At 35.7% G+C, this 18747-nt stretch overlaps 1 protein-coding gene across 2 annotated transcripts in view; it reads right to left on the minus strand.

The window, feature by feature from the left end:
• Positions 1-18747, minus strand: part of LOC106464549 (carnitine O-palmitoyltransferase 1, liver isoform-like) — a 101355-nt gene that overhangs the window by 68893 nt on the left and 13715 nt on the right. For both annotated transcript variants that reach the window (XM_022392283.1, XM_013924694.2), the window contains exon 2: positions 12136-12302. In XM_022392283.1, the coding sequence (XP_022247991.1) occupies positions 12136-12276 (141 nt within the window). In that variant the 5' untranslated portion in view covers positions 12277-12302. The remainder of the gene's footprint in view (positions 1-12135; positions 12303-18747) is intronic.

Raw genomic sequence — 18747 nt, forward strand, 5'->3', positions numbered from 1 at the left:
TTTGAGTGCCTCACAAACTCTCCAATGATCATAGTTTCCAATATGTGAATGTTGCTTCGTCTCTCCTGCCGCGTAATGCGCATGAATCATTTATGGACAGAATTGTCACCGGTGATGAAAAATGGATTCTCTATGCAAATATTAAACACCAAAAACAATGGCTCAGTCCTAAACAAAAAACCACTTCCAACCCAAAAACATGTACTCCCTCTGCAGAAAGAGATGCTTTGCATTTGGTGGGGCATCAAAGGAGTAATTCATTTTGAACTCCTCAATCCACAGCAAAGTGTCAATGCAGAGATCTATAGTCAGCAACTGGAACATTTAAATCAAGCCCTTCATCAGAAACGGCCATCACTCATCAGTCAGAAAGATGTTCTTCTCCACGACAATGCACGTCCACATGTGGCACGTTTGACGCAACACAAGATTGTGGAGTTGGGTTGGGAAGTTCTCCCCCCACCCATCATATTCTTCAGATATGACACCATCAGATTACCATTTTTTTCTTTTGCTGCAACACCATCTTAATGGGAAAATGTATGCTAATGTGGAAGGTGTTAAAGAGGACATCATCATGATTTTTGCTTCAAAGCCAAGTGAATTCTTTAATCAGGGCATTAACAACCTGATTGTAAGATAGAAAAGCATCATCGATAAGAATGGAAGCTATTTGATTTAATAAATGTTTTGTTTTGATACATAAGCATCATCGATAAGAATGTTTTGTTTTGATATACAAGTTGTTTGGATTTTTTCATCTAAAAAAAAAGTTACATTAATATTTTGATGACCTAATATGTTTGAATTTTTTTCAAGATGCTTTGTTCATTATCTAAACTACAACCTGTATAGTAACTAAAACAAACAGCATTACTATTCTGAACAAAACATTTTTCAGCTTATGGTAAACCTAATTTTTACTGTTTTATACATATATCCATGTGTATTCACATAAACCTTTGTTTTTAATTAAAAGTTAAGGATCACTGTAATTGCACACAAATTACCTTCTCATTGGAGTCTACAGAGTTTACTGAAAAATCAGAGAATACATAAGTAGAATTATGAACATAGTTCAGAAGCTCTTTATAAAGTTTATGATGTTTAAGAACTGTTGATGTCATAATGTAGAGTTGACACACAAAAGGTTTATTAAACCTACATTTTCATTTGTGTTGACTTTCAATTATTCACTCATGCATTAAAAGATAAACAGATTATTAAATCAGTCATATTTCAGAATAAAAAAAATGAAATAACTTAGACGAGCAACATATTAAGCTTTTAGCCTCAGATGATATGTTTAGAATCAGATAAGAAGAAAATCCTTACACAAGCTCTATTTATGTATTCTATTTGGTGCTGTAAATAATCCAAATTTCTAAACTTTTGTATCCACTACTTGCCTCATATGGTATAGCCAAGCAAGCAAACTTAAACTGTAATCAAATTTAAAGCATAACATGCAACTATCTGAGTAACCATGAGACCCCTAATTTAGACCTTCATAAAAATATTTTACTTAATAGGTTCAATAAAACTGGCATTCATCTAGAAGTTATTTCCTTAGTTTATCACCAACTCCCTGTTATGGCCATTGGAACAGAAATTACACCCAAGTATATAGTCTCATAAGTATTATTCATGCTGCCAAATGGATACTAAGGTAGCAATGAGACAATGAATGCTATCACAGGATCTTTTATTCTCAACGTTTCGACTACGAGTCTCCTTCAGGAGATTATGACACTGTGATACCTTACAAGGGTATTTATACAAATTTTCCCACATTAAGTTCTTGGTCACTTCACCTTGCTACACCTTGATTGGTCCACTATCACCATCTCTCGACCATCACCTGACCAATCAGCGTTCTGCTGTTGTTTCACCAGGCTTGCAGCTGCTTCCACCCACTTAAAAATTCCCACTGTGGTGTTTAAGTTACTTTTACTTGAACCTTTACCTAAGTTGAAGGACTAATACATATTTAAGACCTTTTGATACCCAGTTAATGAGGATGTCATAACTACGTGCAGAACACCTGCACAAAACTTTAGAAAAATTACCTGAATACACCTGACTATAGATACATCCTATTTTACTTATGGAAGATGTGGATCATTGGAATACTTTCTAATTGTTTCCACATTTTAGTAAGTTATCAAAATTTAACAATAGTGGTTATGTAAAATTAATTCATAACAATGTATTGTTGAGAATTCAAACAAAATTTTTGCAAAAACCACGAAATTTAACTTTTTTTGTGAGACTCAAACTGTTAATATTAGAAAAAAAAATGTTTTAAACATGAAAATAATTATTTTCTGTTACCATCTACTTTTATTATTGAGAATTAAACAACATTGCTATGAAAACACATTTCATACAAAAATCAAAACATGACTGAGTTACTTTTTATCACTAATTTACCTAAATTTTAAATTTAACTTTAGAATTACCAATGGAGTATGTGTATTTACCATCAACTTTATAAACACATTTCAAAGCTATTTACACCATTACTAATAACCTTTAGCTTCCTCTCATCAAACCAGTTTCAAGTTATAATTTTCCTACATGAAAATGTAGTTCCGATAGGTACTTACATTTACATATGCCACAAGCCTTCTAACTCCCTTTCATTGTAATCGACTGATTCCAATGTGTTTCTCATGCAAATCATCATGTGTCAACTCTCCACCAATAGCAGTGTGACATACTCTCATGACACATGTGACTCCCTCTATTCCCTTCTACCTAACTATCACTTCAACTTTTGGCAGAAGATGGAAGCACCCATTTTCAGAGGTGAGGAAGGGTGAGAGGAGGTAAGTACCTATCAGAAATATATTTTCAGTGTAGGAAAATTATAACTTCCGATACAGTACCTTACATCTTCTCACATAACTAGCTAGAATCCCACATTGAATAGGTGGAGAGAATTGTGCAAGGGAAAGAAAGAAGCACCTTTCAAAAGATGAGACATTCAGATTCTAAGATTTGATGTGGGAAACCACACCACTTCTGAACCAGGTATACTCTTTGCCCATCTTAGAAAGATTTTGCATATATGGGTGGAAGAACAGAGGAGCACATTCAACTGGGAGAGAACTATGGCCGGAAAGTGTTCTGAACCATGAAATATTTATTAAACTCAATCCCAGAAATGATAAAAGTGGGTAAAAGGAAAAGGATGTGCCCCTAGGTGTAGAGTGGCTAGGGCACGACGGACTGTACACAGCAAGTCAACTACATCCAAAACCCTTGCCACTGGGAACCAACATCCATGCAGGGGTAGGATGAGGATCATACCCTCGGTAAGTCAACTACAATCCAAAACCCAGGCCACCAGGAACTAACATCCATGTGGGGGTAAGATAGAGGATCATACCACTGATAAATTGACTACAATCCAAAACCCAGGCCACCAGGAACTAACATCCATGTGGGGGTAAGATAGAGGATCATACCACTGATAAATTGACTACAATCCAAAACCCAGGCCACCAGGAACTAACATCCATGTGTGGGGCAGGAAAGAGGATCATACCAGTGGCAAGTCAATTACAAAATCCAGCCATATGGTGGTAGTAGGAAAGAGGATCATATCATCTTCACCTCAAGTTCATGAGACTGGAGGGAAACTAGTTCCTCCCAATTCATGAACGGTGCACATGTGAATATGATAAATTAATAGATCAATCTGGGAACCTAACATCCAGTGTTGAAAAGATGTCTACATAAAGTAAACTATCTCCCTGAAATGCAAAATTGACCAAAACCACCCCAAACACATGAACATCCTTGAAAGAGTTAGTATTGAGGGACAGTGGAAGGGAAAGAACCATAACAATCTGCAATGACCTCCACCATGACCCACAACACTGATGGAGCATAAAAGATAGACATAACTAATACATGTTATGTTGATTGGTTCTACTGACATCCATGTGGGGGGTAGGATGATAGATCCCAATCAAAGGGGTGAATTGCAATTTCACATCTTACTACCCCGTGTTCTTATGAGTCATACAGGAGGACATTATATCATCTACACCAGCAGAACACCACCAGCCTACTCTCAACTGAATGGTTTGATAATCATTTCTGTTTTGTGTTTGTATTTCATTAACCCATGCAGGAGGATGCCTCCTGGTCCACCACTCAAGTGGCTTGGATCTAGAAAGTGGTAAGGACTCTGAAACTCCACCAAAAGAAAATGGAGGTGAAATGTGGTGAAGAGTCCAGAGAAATGTCAACACTTGAGACAGTGCAATGGGTGACCACAAAACCCTATTTTTAAAAGCAGACCATACTAATTTATTCAATACAAGGCATGGCAGGGATGGGCAGCTATTCCCTTCTGCTTTTTCATGTATTCCATAGATGGGTATGGTCCAGGACGGGCAAACTTATGAAACAATTCTATTGCGTTGATAAACCTACAAGTGATCTTGTGGAACATCTCATCTCAACAATGTGCATTGTATGGCCATGGAATTATAAAACACAAGTCGACATGGCTTGACAGTGCAGATTTGAAAAGTTAAAGAATACCTGGTCAGGCACCACTCGCAACAGAGCGGGATCCATACCATGAGTAATGGTCCCTGAAAAAAAAGATAAAGAATAATAAAAAATAACTTTCCAGTCAAAGTCTCACAGAAGCCTGAAGAATGGCTACAGGTGGAAGACGATATCCCAACAAGGAAGAAACCTTGCTGCGATGCAAATAATGAGAGATGAACATACTCGACAGAAAAATTTCTTCCAAGGGACAATGAAGATGAAATGCCAGAGAAAAGGTAAGGTGTCGAATTTGATGAGAAGACACCTGGAACATAGTATGGGAGGAAGATGATAAAGAGGAATAAGCCAATTGAATCAAAAGCCAAACCCAATTGGTGAGGGTAGAAGGAGAAAGATCACAAACAGATGAAGGCTGCCAAGGAATAAGGAGGCAGGAAAAGAAGGAAGCTGTGTGTGCAATATAACAGCAAAGAAAGTGCACGTAACAGACACAGTAGTCTATCCGGATCAGACCAACAATAAAGGTGGGAAATTGGCAAAAAGAAGGAGTTACCCTCACTAGCTGCCGAAGTTTTAGGGAGGAAAGAACGATATGTAGGATGATAAGGAGTACATGAAACATCAATGGCAAACAAATCAGACCCCCATCATTCACAGGCTAACAGGAGAAGGAAATAAGTTTTAAGGGAAAGGTGAAACAAGGAGCACAAAGAAAGTGATTCAAACAGAGGCAAAGTGAGGTGGTGAAGGACCACATTAATACCCCAGTCAGGAAGGGTATCCCTCCTCAGGGGATGACGAATCTGGAAGGACGCTTTAACATGGAAAGTGTAGGCAAGGTAAGAAGTCTACAGTATCGGGAAAAATGAAAGGTGTGGGACAAGGACACCAGATAACCCAAGATCAAGGAGACAGAAGACCCCGATCAAAAGCCAAGTAATAAATTCCGCAACACAAGAAACAGTGGGTCGATTAGTGGAAAAACCCCAACCCATAGACCAACTGCAGAAAATGTTCCATTTATGTTAGTAAACTTTCATGGAGGAAGGGTGATTGGAACAAGGAAGAGGTAAAGAAGGGATAAGTAGGAGCTGGAGAAGCCGTGGAAACCATGGCTGAGCTGACCAGTAAGGAGCAATTAGAAGGACTTGACATGGATGATCGAAATCACCTGGTGAGGAATTCGAATGGGAGAATAAACATATAGGTATAGGTTGGTCCAATCCTGACTGAAAGCATACACAGCCAGAGCAAGAGGATGAGTGACCAGAGACCTAAACAGAGGTAATGTGTAGTTGAGGGACCTGGCAAGAGCATCAATGTGAGAAGTAACCTATTGAAGGCAAAGCTACTGGAAAACAAGAGGATCGAATAGATTTTGTTTGGATGGGAAAGCCGATCTGCAACAAGATTGAAAGCACTCGGAACATGACACACAATGATATGAATACAATGCATGTGGGCCCAAAAGAGAAGATCTAACATATGAAAATAGAGCAATCTGAAATGGGTGCCTCCCTGGTGATTGAGATAAGCTAACACTGTAGAATTGTCGAAAAGGACCATGACCAGACAATTTCTGGCCAGATGGAGAAAATGAACCAAAGCCTGACATATAGCGAGAAGCTCCAGGATGTTGATGTGATAAGACTTCTCAGCCATGGACCAATACCCCGAAACTTTCTGTTGATCGACCCATGTCCCCCGATCCTGAAGGGATGCATCCATGAAAATGTGTAAATCAGGATGAGGAGGAGAAAGCAGTACACCTGCCGACATGTGATCTTTGTCCAACCACTAGTGCAGATCATTGATAAGAATAGGAGGAAGGATAATAAGAGCTTGCAAAGGATCCCATGCAAGTTTCCACTGGTCGTGAAGAGCAGGCATATGAGCACGATCAAAGGGGATAAGAACCTTGTGAGCTGTAATAGAGGGAGCAGTAAGAACGTGTAGAACTGAAAGCTCCATAGAACGAAGTCAAAGAGGAGAAAGTTTGGCTCGACTGAGATAAGTGTTGAAAAAAAACCAAATGTACAAGATATTGGGTAGGTTGAAGGAATGATTAACCAGCCCATACAAGTCACCTCTAGGAGCAGCTGATGAGTGTGACTGGTGGACTCCTGTTCAGAATGAGGTAACAGTAACCAGTCATCCATATAATGATGAAAGAGCAACCCAAGAGCAAGTAGGCGACATGCAAGCACTTTGACCACCCGGCAAAAAACATACAGGGCCAAAGCAAGCCCAAAGGGCAGTGCGTGAAACTGATAAACCACCCTGTGATGAACAAACCGAAGATAGTGTTGCGACTGATGAGATATCTGGATGTGCAAGTAAGGATTTGATGAAAGAGCAACCGAAGAGCATGTAGGTGACATGCAAACACTCTGACCACCCAACAAAAAACATACAGAGCCAAAGCAAGCCCAAAGGGCAGTATGTGAAACTGATAAACCACCCTGTGATGAACAAATTGAAGATAGCATTGCGACTGATGAGATATCTGGATATGCAAGTAAGCATTAGTGACGTCCATCTTGGTCATCTACAAATCTGGAGAAAACACACACCTGAGAGTGAGAAACAATTCCACAGTAAAACGGGTAGACTGAAAAACTGATTGAGGTGAGATAAATCTATCACAGGCCACCAGTCTCTGGTTTTCTTGGGGACAAAAAACAGCCTGGAATAAAGACATGGAGAAAGATGATGAATAGGCTTGATAGTCCGTTGAAACAAAAGGTCTTGAACTGCCTCCAACAGATGCTGGCAGGTAATAGGATCCTGAGGTATAGGGAAGGAAATTGGTACTAGGGACACAGAGGGAAAGGAAAAAATTGGAGGATAAGTCTCTCTGACAAAACCTGAATATCCCACTGATCTGTGACAAAAGATCGCCAAAGAGGAACAAATTCACACAAATAAGCTCCCACGGGGTAGTTACCGGTACTGTTGGTTTAGTGCCCATCTACATCAAATAAAAGGATGAGATGGTGACCCATGGAGGGAGGAACAGGTAAGGGCTAGTAAGGACTGGGATAGGAAACAGGAAGAGGATCATGTTGTGGTTCCGACTGTGACAAACGAGCTACCAAAGAGAAAAGGGTAGAGTGTTGATGCACAGACTCCACACATGATTCCAAAGTTTCAGGTACAAGGTTCGAAAACATACCGCTGAAGAAAAGAGACATGCGTAAATTCCTGAGAAAAGAGGGCGGCAAACAATCCTGGGACAAGGCCGCATCTCAACCCCAAAGATTCCAACAACAGAGAAACCGAGGATGACAATCGAGCCAATGTGGAGGTAATAAGGGAAAGACTGTCCCTCAAAAAACCCTCAGGATCTCGGTGGATTACCTTAGAAAGGAGATGGATGGTAGATAAATTCTGTAGAAGTGATGTAAGTGTAAGGCGAAGGTGGGAAAACTGGGCATGGGTTAAACTCACAGGAAAATCAAGGATTACCTTTCATACAGATAAAATAAACCCCAACTGCTGAGAGTCTAGAAACGGATAGTCAGCATGATGGTAAGTTAAAACAAACTGATCTGTAGCCCATGGAGGGTGAGGCATGCTGGCACCCTCAACCAATTGGGAAGCAAATTGCTCAACATGAACCATATTATCTGGGAGGATGGGAAAACTCCATAAGAAAAGGAAGAACTATCATGTAATAAAGAAGAACGGGGATCATAGGAAATTGGAAAAATTGATAAAACATCACATATCTGAGAAATCATGTTTAAAAATGCCAAATAGGCATTGCTGATTCTGCAGGTTGGGCATAGGAAGACATGGCAAAATCCAGTGGCAGAAAAAGGTGATCAAAATCTTCATCGACTTAAACAGGTTCAGCATCTTCAGGAGGAAGTGGGGCAAGTTTAGGAGAAAGTGGTTAACCCATATAATAATCAATCTCTCAGTGTATAATAGCAGACAAACCCAATGACTGGTCAACCCCACAAGCAGTCTGTGAAAGAGTGCTTGTAGGAGTTATGATACATGAAGAGGTAACATGAACCTCAGAATTCATCGCAAATTTGAATCAAATGAAAATGTTTGATAAACAAAAGTAAATGTGAGAGAAATTTAAATAATGACTGGGAAAGGAAGTTAAAGTAAGATGTGTTTTCAATATAACAAAAAATCAATGAAGAAATTCCACTTTGGAATTGAAACTATTAAATTTATGAGTGCAAAGCACACGAGAAGCACTAAAGGCAAACAATGTCTGAACACGAGTACTGCCAAATGAGAAGTTATAGTTTGGTAGAAGGGAACAGAGAGAGAGTCACATGTGTCATGAGACTATGTTGCACTCCTATTTGTGGAAAGTTGATGCATGAAAGATGCATTGGAATCTGTCAATTCCAATCAAGGGGAGATAAAAGGCTTGTGGAATGCTTATTAATTGTTTTGCATATAGAGGGCAGCACTGAACAAGAATAGCTATTTATGTGAGAGGAGGTATGTACCATATTGGAAATCAAATATATTAGTCTTTCCCTAACCCCCCCCCCCCACCAATCTAGCTAATCTTTTGTGTGACACCTTATCAATAGCTTTTTAAAAATCTAAGTACACCAAGTAAACACAAATTCCATCATCAAGACAGTGTGTAACATATCAATAAGGAAAGATGTGCCTTTAGTGAATTTCACATATACTTTCTGTTACAATATTTCATACTTCACAAAATAATTCTGCAAAGCTTCTTTTATTAGAAAATCTAAAAATTTCCAAATATGAAAATAAAACTAACTGGTCGACAATTTCCAGGGCACCTCTTATCATCCCCTATAACAACTGGAGTAACATTAGCAACTCTCCAATCTTCAGACACCCTAACCACTATCTAATAACCAAACATAAAAGAGAGAGAGAGAGAGGCTCACATATCTGATCTTTGACCTCTTTTAAACCACCACAAAATATATAAGTGTACATTTATTATTCATGTCAAACCAAATATTTAACATACAATGTTTGGGGTCAGAAGTATTGTTAACATTCTGTACTGTAAAAACAGAAAAGATCACAAGCTTTTTTAGATTAACTAATTTCTTTTTTTAACCAAATTCCTTGCTTTCCTATGGTTCTGTAAGTCTTTAATATTATCTGTCAGTGTAAGCTTCTTAAGCTTATGCATTTATCCTTAATTTTCTCCTTTATGTCCTTAGTAGCCAATTAGGTTTGTTCTTCTCTTATATCCTTTTCCTCTTTTAAGGAACATGCTTATCTTCAAAATCAGTTTATTTTTTTAGAATTTCCCAAATCTATTCCACATCATCTTTTAATACTTTATTCCAGCTCACTAATGACAAATTCTGTCTCATGGTCTAAAAATTAGCTTTCTGAATATTAGGAATGATGAAATGTTAATTTTTTTTCAATCTCAACAAGCAAAACAACAAACCTAATTACATAAAAATCACTCTTCCTCAAATATTCTCTCAAATGAACTCATATGACTACATATTTATTACTGGTTAACAATAAATCTAATCTTGCATATCTTCTGGTTGGCTCACTAACCATTTGAAATAGAAAACTGTCCTAAATCATTTCAAGAAAACTCTCTCCCTTGCCATAACTAATCAATGTGTCTAAAATTAAAGTCTTACATAATTATTGCATCAGTGCTCTTATTAGTAACAACCCTGAACTCATCATACAACTTCTTATTAACATTATCTGTCTGATCAAGTGGCTTTAACAACTGCTAATTAAAATGTTTCTACCACTAAAATCCCAATTGTAACCTATATAGATACCACCATTCCTTACAGGAAGCAGTTAATCCTTATAATAAAAAGCCACTTCAACCCTTCTTAAAATGTTTATCACTAATAAGTAACTTACAATCTAGAATTTAAAAATAATTCCTATTATTAATGTTCTCCCAAATCTAAACAAGTTTTGGCAATTCAAATTAAAGCATAGTCTTCCATTTCAATTTAAGCCCTGAATTCATTCTTGTTGTTCCTCATATTCCTAACATTAGAAAAACAGCAACTGAGATTATCTTTAAATCCAACTGTTTATCTTTAACACTCAGTCTACAAGTCAACAAAACTGAATTCATGAGATTGTGTTGCTACAGAGGATGTAGTGGTTTCTGTTATTCAAGTTAGAACAAAAAATTACTCTAAGAAAGGAATTGATCTGTTAACCTTAAAAAAACTACATTTTACTATGAAAAGAACCTATTACTTAATAGTGTTCAGGCACGAAAATGCAGAGTTTAGGAAATTGACAAGACTGTGTTCCTCTTGCAAAATATAGTAGTATTCATGTTCAGACAGACACCTCACTTTGTCAACTTACAGCAGCAAGTAATTTTACTGAGCTTTCTTCATCCATCTATAATTGACAGAACTCAAAAAAATTGCTTTATTTAGAACTGAGAAACCACATCTTGTACTCTGCAGCATGTGCAGCTATTAGCATGGTTTGTATAAGATCTTAGATTGGGGAGGTATGGGTTTTACTTCCTCATAGCCTGAAAAATTAGTACAAATTCAACCACGTTGGTGGGCAATCCAGGTTCCAGATGTCACAAGTTCAAATCTCTATTCACAATATAAAAAAATGAGAGAGTGCAGACTGGGTATTATTTAACTTATACTCTAAATCTTTTCACAATCTCCTCATTTCCCTAGTTATCCTATTAATTTGTTTATTCACAATTTCTCAAGCTCCACCATCACTATGCAATATAAGTCTTAGCAATATTGACCAAGACTTGAAAGTTGGAGATTCAGGGATGTGAAAATCCACTAACCCGATATCTGGGAACATCAAATTTTGAGTTTGGGCTAGCTAGCCACATGTACTAGTAAAAAAATTCTACTTATTATGTTTTCTTTCAAATCATTAAATATTTACTGTTACTTAAATTTTTGTAAGGTCAGTATCCTATTCATCAATGATAGGCTGGGTTACAGACATTATCCCCATGAACATGAACCCTATAAGATAAAATCCCCATGGTACAATTTTTTTTTCCCATTAATAATGATATACAATAAAGTTAGTACATTTCTTCTAGAGGAAGACAATTGCATGATAATACTCCCTCTATATAAACAAAGATGATACACAAATTGTACTATATTGTATTTTTCATGTAAAATCACTTAGCAAAATTAAGCGTTAAAATCAGAAAATAAGATAGAGCATCATTAGTAAAATGAAGTTGCATAAATGAAGAATATAAAAATTTTACCTTAATGCTCTAAATCTTTTGATATACATTAAAATCCTCCAAATAGAAAACTTGCTATAAATGTCTACTGGTTTTTTAAAACACTATCATAAATGTACAAAGTTGAAACATATTCAATAAGAAACATTTTAAAAATTCAAAAAAATAATGCTAGCCATTGATAACACAATATATATATATATATTGTAAACTGGACACTGCTGTATTTTTGGCACATATGCAGTGTACATATAGGTCTATTTAATTTGATTAAGAAACTATTGTTTCTACTCAAGTCTTCAACATTATAACTATTAGCAATGAACAAAGACATTCTGAATACTTTATCTGGAAAAGAAATGAGAAAAGTGAAAATTCCTGTTAAAACTTACCCTGACTCTGTTAATCCTTCTTTTAATTGAACACACCCCACTTCGCCAGATGACATGAAGGACTTCTTGATCATAGTTGATGTTCACCCCTTCATGAGTAATTGTAAAGCTAAAAGCCACAGCCTGATGTGCTTCTGCCATTACTAACCTCTCTTCAACCTATCAGACTGAAAAACTAAACTTATTAGTTATCTATATTTTTAATATTACATACATAAGCTGTCAAACATTTAAGTGGTATTTATACTTGAAGTCATAATGTTATCTTAAGGACTTTATGTCTATACATATACTCAAGTTCTTATATTCATAAACATTATTTCAAATTTTTTTGTAGTTCTTTCACTTTTAATCATAAGCTACTTCAAAAAACATTACTTCTAGCAGTTTGTTAATATAAGTAGTGTCTCAACTACTACTAGGTCCAATCCTAAATAAATTCCAGGCCAACCTGAAGAACAGTGGTACCAGGCAAAATACCTCATCAGCACTTGATATAATAGATATAGTGGTTGGAGCATTATTATTATTATAATATACTCTTCTTTACTTTCACTCAGCAGTTCATATAATTACTGTTGTTGTCTTCTCCCTTTGATTTTGTGCTCACTTGACCCACTCAGAGAACAAGACAACTAGGTTGTTGGTTTGGCAATTTTTCTGAATGATGAGGTTATCTTAGCAGATGAAAAGTTACTTCCCTTATACATAATTATAAAAAATTAAAAATACCCACAAAAACTGCAAAACACAAAATTTATATACATTTCCATATGGACCCAATGAGCCTTCATACAAAATTTGGTTAAAATCCATCTGCAGGGGGCAAAGCAGTGGTAAAAAATGCCCATAAAAACTGCAAAACACAAAAGTGAAAATTTGTATGCACCCCTGCATTGATCTAATGAACCTCCATACCAAGTTAGGTGAATAACCATCCACATCCTGTGAAGTAGTTACATGGACATACAACAGACAGTACTATTATATTTATATAGATTTATCTGAAGTAGTTACATGGACATACAACAGACAGTACTAATATGTTAATATAGATTCATTCTTACTCTGATTCTGATGTGTAATGACATAAATGAAATTAAAATAACACTTCACTAAACACACACAAAAATGTAACTAATAAAAAGGAAAAAAGGTCTAGTAGACTAATTTACTCTAATCCTGCCTAAAAGAATTTCAAGTGGCATGGCTATTGAAGATTCCCTCTTATTATTTAAAATTTTGTTTAGTGTTTATGTATTTTTTCCTTCTATCATTTGGTTCAGCTATATTTTTTTGTCTTAGATGCTTATTTGCCTACCTCCTAGTCAGTGGCATAACTAAAAAAGATGGGTCCCCCACATAAAAAGTAATTGGGCTCCCTACATTTGTTCCCCTTTTTGGCAATTCTTAAGTTTGTCAAGAGCTTCAGCCTCATCCCCACATTTGCTGAGGTAAACTTATATCACTGCTCCTGGTTAACAATAAATATTAAAGAAGTCATTTTTATATTAAGCCACCAACATAAGGTTTCCCTAGTAATGACACATGAATAACAAGATCATGATTGTGTAATTAGTTAATCATGTGATGTTAGACTGACAAGGACAAGAGGAAATGAGGTATTAGGTGAGAGATTTGTGAAACCACTACACAAAAAAATATTATTCCAAGGATTAATTTCATCTTTTATTTGTGATTTAATGTTATTTCTTTGGGAAATGTAATACTATTATTGTGGAAAATCATGTGAATTAAGCTTTTCTTCTTCAGTTTAATTTTTTCCAATTCATTATTATAGCTATCATTATTTAGTGGTTTTGATATTAACAATGTTTTTTTTTGTATTATTTTATTAGTGTACTAGGAAATACCCACTGAATCACTTCAGTGGTATTTTTCTAAAACAGTGAATAAATATAAAATGTGCAGTGAACACAATCCCTTAGATCAGAGCATATATGCAATATGATTGTCTAGTGAGCCATTTACAATCATGTGTCATTCCATGTATTATTTCAGGAAGGAAAATTGTATTGCATTTGTTCTTAAACCAAGCAAACTGACTGCAATGCATTGTTGGCAATGATGCAATGGGTACATTCAGTACAATAAAGCTTTCAGACTACTTAACCATGAAGATTTTTTTCTGCAGGGTACCACTGTTCCTTGTCATTTTACTGAGCATAAAAAAACACTACCAAAATTGGCACTTTTTGACAGCTATCATTTCTATAAGAAGTGTAAAAACAGAGATACTCAATTCAATTTATTCAACATGTTACAATAAAATCATGTGTGTGTATATAATACCAACATGAAAAAAAACAAACATATATATATATATATGAACTGAACACAAAGAAATTTATATAATGAAACATGTTTCTCTATATATGAATTTTTTCCATTCACATTCCTATCTTCAGGTATTTCTTTCAATCAATCAATCAATGGAAGAAGTCTCATTTTTGTCATGAAATTTTCTCACAAAAAGAAACATTTTTGATCTTAATACATTTTTTTTTCTCAAATTAGCTACTAAGCTCATACAAAGATTGACAGATCAATGTTGATAACAATATGAAATTTTAGGAATTGCAAAAAATGACAATTTTTCTGTAATGTAGTCTTGAAAATAAGCATTCTGATATACTTTTTTTCTATGAAAATATTGTAACAGACAAACATTTGCATATAATACATATAAAAGATAATATTTTCACAACTTGTAGCATAGTTATTAAATCTTTTAATTGTTAGTAGCCAGTAGTAATATCATTATTTGATTCATTACATCCAGGAGCATAGTTAGGAAGAAAGTTGAGTTTTTGTAAACCTGGAATGGTGCTTTCTGATTAACTTTTTTGTGTATATCATCTGTGAAAAACTTTACCAAATAGGTGGCAAAATATTGCAAACATTTAACTTTTAATCAGTGGCATTTTTTTCTAAATCTTGTTGTGAGAAAACAGATTAAAATTTTATATCAAAGAAAATTTGTATCTTGAATTTTCAATGTTAAGCATGGGCATACATGCATATGACTAGCCACACCCTTGACACCACTGCTGCATCTGTCATATCCAAACTAGCCTGAAAAGTCCAGATATTCAGGGAAAAGACCTCAATGACACTGGATATAGCAGATTTGTTGTGGTTAGTGTATTATTAAACTTTTCTTCACTTTCATTCAAACGTTCTTATAATTACAACTTACACCTGTAATTAGGATTACCCTAATTTCAAGGGCAATATATAGTAAAAGTTAAAATTTTTCAACACTGAAAATGTATTTCTGACACACACTCACCTCTTCTCATTTATAACTTTCCTAATGCGGTGCTACCCTCCATATCCAAATTTTTTGCTCACCATTAGCCTTGAGGCTTCCACCTAAACTGATGTGTTTCCATGTGATATTACTACATTGTTGCATGCAAATGACCATGCTTCCATCAACAGGAATGTGACACAGCCTCCTAGTGCAGCTGACTCCCTCTATACTGATTGTTAGATCATCGCTTTGAGATCAGACAAGAAAATAATATGCATTGGAAGAGGGAAAGAAGTGTGAAAGGAGGTGAGTATCTCTATCAGAAATATATTTCAGTTTAGGAAAATGTTAACTTTTGATACATAACTTCTGCTGACGTTGAATTGGTGTAAGGACTGGTGCAAAATATTACATAGATGAGACCCCTTTGGGAGAATCCAAAGGGAAACCATGGAATGTGACACCCTATACTCTGGAACAGTATAGTATAAGAGCACAGTCGTGGGAAACTGCACCTCATCTGTACCAGAGTATACACCCTTTGCCCAGGCAGTAAGGGAAGGGAGTGTCACAATGATGAGCAGAAGATACCAACCTTAATCCAATACCTGCAACAGGCATTTGGAGGTGCCATATGTGTAGTGTGGCTTGGATACATCAGATCATACATGGTAGGTCAATTCCAGTCCAAACCAGGTAGCACAGGGTATTCAGCTTCCGAGCTGCAGTAGAAAGAGGGTCCCCACAATCTTGATCTCAAACCCAGAGAGAGAGACAGAATAGGAATTTAACTTTTCACTTATCAATTCCAAAAATCCATGAAGGCTTCCTCCTGAGTTTGACCTATTCTACTTACTAAAGTAGGGTGGTGGTATTATGTCTGTGTAGTAAAGTTCACACTCCTGCTGGCTTTCCATCATCCTACCACTACCTAGATGCTAAGTTTGCGGGTGGTCTTGTGTTGGATTGGTGCAGGACCAGTCAGCATAAGTCCTCATTCAGTTGCAGTTTGGAAGACTCCCATACTCCACTAGAAGAAAAAGGAGGTGAAAGAGTGTTGGAGAGTCTGGAGAAGTATATCACCATAAGACAGTTCAATGGGTAACCACACAAAAAACCCTATTTTGAAAAGCAGGCCAGCACTAGGTATTAAACTAGGCATGGAGTATGGGCAAGAATACCCTGCCTGCTTTACTCATGATAGTTCATGAGTGGGTATGGTCTGGATTGGGCCTTGTTTAAGATACTGAGCATTGCAAGGATACCTCAAGCTGTCTTATGAAACACCTCATCTTATAAGTGAGTGCTATATCAGGCCAGGACAGCCCTACACTGTACAGATTTTGTTTAACTCTTTCACTACAAACATCTTTTTTATGCACATGTCACAAGGTTTTAGTGAGTTACATTCAAAATTTAATCACTACTTTCTTTTCATAGTATACCAATAAATTTGGCATAAAAACGTAACTAATAATCCAAATGTTAATAGTATATACATTTTAAGTTCATAATTTTATATGCCAATATTTGAAAAAGAAATCCTGAATCTCCCCTCTTCTCTACTTTATTTACCACCCCAAGAAGTAGGAAATGTAATGTAATATACTCATTATAATGTTGTCATCGCTCATGCAAAGTATAATTTTTAGTCTTCAATCTTATTTAGTTAAAGAACCATGTAACAGGTACAGAACTTTGTAAATTAAAGAGTGTAGAGATAAATTTCATTGACAGTATATAGCATCTTCATAGCAAGGGATTACTTGGTCTTCAAATATATTCTTGCACATTGACCCTAAAAAAGTCACACTTCAAGTTCAACTTATATTTTTCAGGAAATCATTTCCCTGTTAAATTCTTGTATAGTGTCAGCTTCCATTACTGCCAACAGCAATTTATTCCATCATCTAACCACCCTGTAAAATATAAAGCTATTTGAACTGGGGCCTAGCCTGTCTTCCAAATCATAAACGTGTGTCTCCTCATCCTATTGTCTTCAGAATACAGCACAAATAAATCAGATCTCCCAGATAATCTGATAAGCTACAATAGTATCACCTCTTACCTTCCTTTTGTCAAAAGAAATTGAGAGATCTTAACCTATTCTTACAAAATACCTCTCCCATCCCTGTAATTACCATAGTAGTCCTTCCTTGAACCTTTTCCAATAGACAGTAACTTTTGTTTTAGATAAGGACACCAAAACTCCACATTGTATTCCAAATTTGAACTAACTAGTAATTTGTAGAGCTATTAACCTCTTTTGACTTATAATCAATACATCTATAAATATAACTTTTACTTCTAGCAACAACTCATTGCCTCAATGGTTTAATTGACTTATCCACAATAACATTAAAATCCTTTTCTTCAGTCATGCTGTTAAGTGGGATTAAATAGGTTAAAAATGAGGACAAAAGACCATTTTGTCCTTCAAGAAAATTACTGCACACCTACCCTAATGAACAGCAAAAATAAACCTCCTCTTTATTCTTTATAAAAACATAGACTCCTGTAAAGTGCTAGCATTTACAACTGCTTATGCCAACCCATTCCATTAAACCAATCACCCTGTTAGTAAAATAAAATTATTGTATTTCCCATCTATATTAAACATCTGATGCAAATTATGGTGCACTTTCTATACTTAAAGGTCATTCACCATCTTTACGTTCAATTTACCAACTGATCCAAGTCATTCTGTAACATCTCAACATTATCAACACAACTAAAAATACCAAAGAGTTTAATGTCATTAGCAAACTTAACTAATTTACTAATTATGCCCTTATAAATACCATTAATGTAAAGAAGAAAAAGTAACTGCCCAAGTACTATAGTTCTTAGACTATAGACTATAGGACAGATTCTGCAAGCAAGAAAAAAAATTTGACATAAAATCTTGTATTCAACATGGAACTACAAATAAGTACAGGTATACTGAACATATCACTTTCACTTGAGAATAATGTGCAAGTACAAACTTCAATGAGAAAAAAATCTTTACAAGAACGTTTGCTTGGTACCAGTAGGAACATTAAGTATGTTGAGGGATAACTTATCTCTAACTGCAAGATAACAAGGATTGATCTATGTGAACTTTGAGATCACTTCAAGTTAAAATATATCTAAACATTTTTTTGTCTATTTAAAGGTAACCAATAATATAATCTTCATCAGATACATGAACTGCTTTAAAGAAACAAAAATATAAAGTACATTTGGCTGATACAAGACCTGTCCATATTATAACACACACACACACAAGAAAAAATGTACCAAGATACTCTACATAAAAATAGATAACATAGGTTAGTTAAATTTTTTTAACA

This window comes from Limulus polyphemus, unplaced genomic scaffold (assembly GCF_000517525.1).
Source record: "Limulus polyphemus unplaced genomic scaffold, Limulus_polyphemus-2.1.2 Scaffold1684, whole genome shotgun sequence".
Taxonomy (NCBI): Eukaryota; Metazoa; Arthropoda; class Merostomata; order Xiphosura; family Limulidae; genus Limulus; species Limulus polyphemus.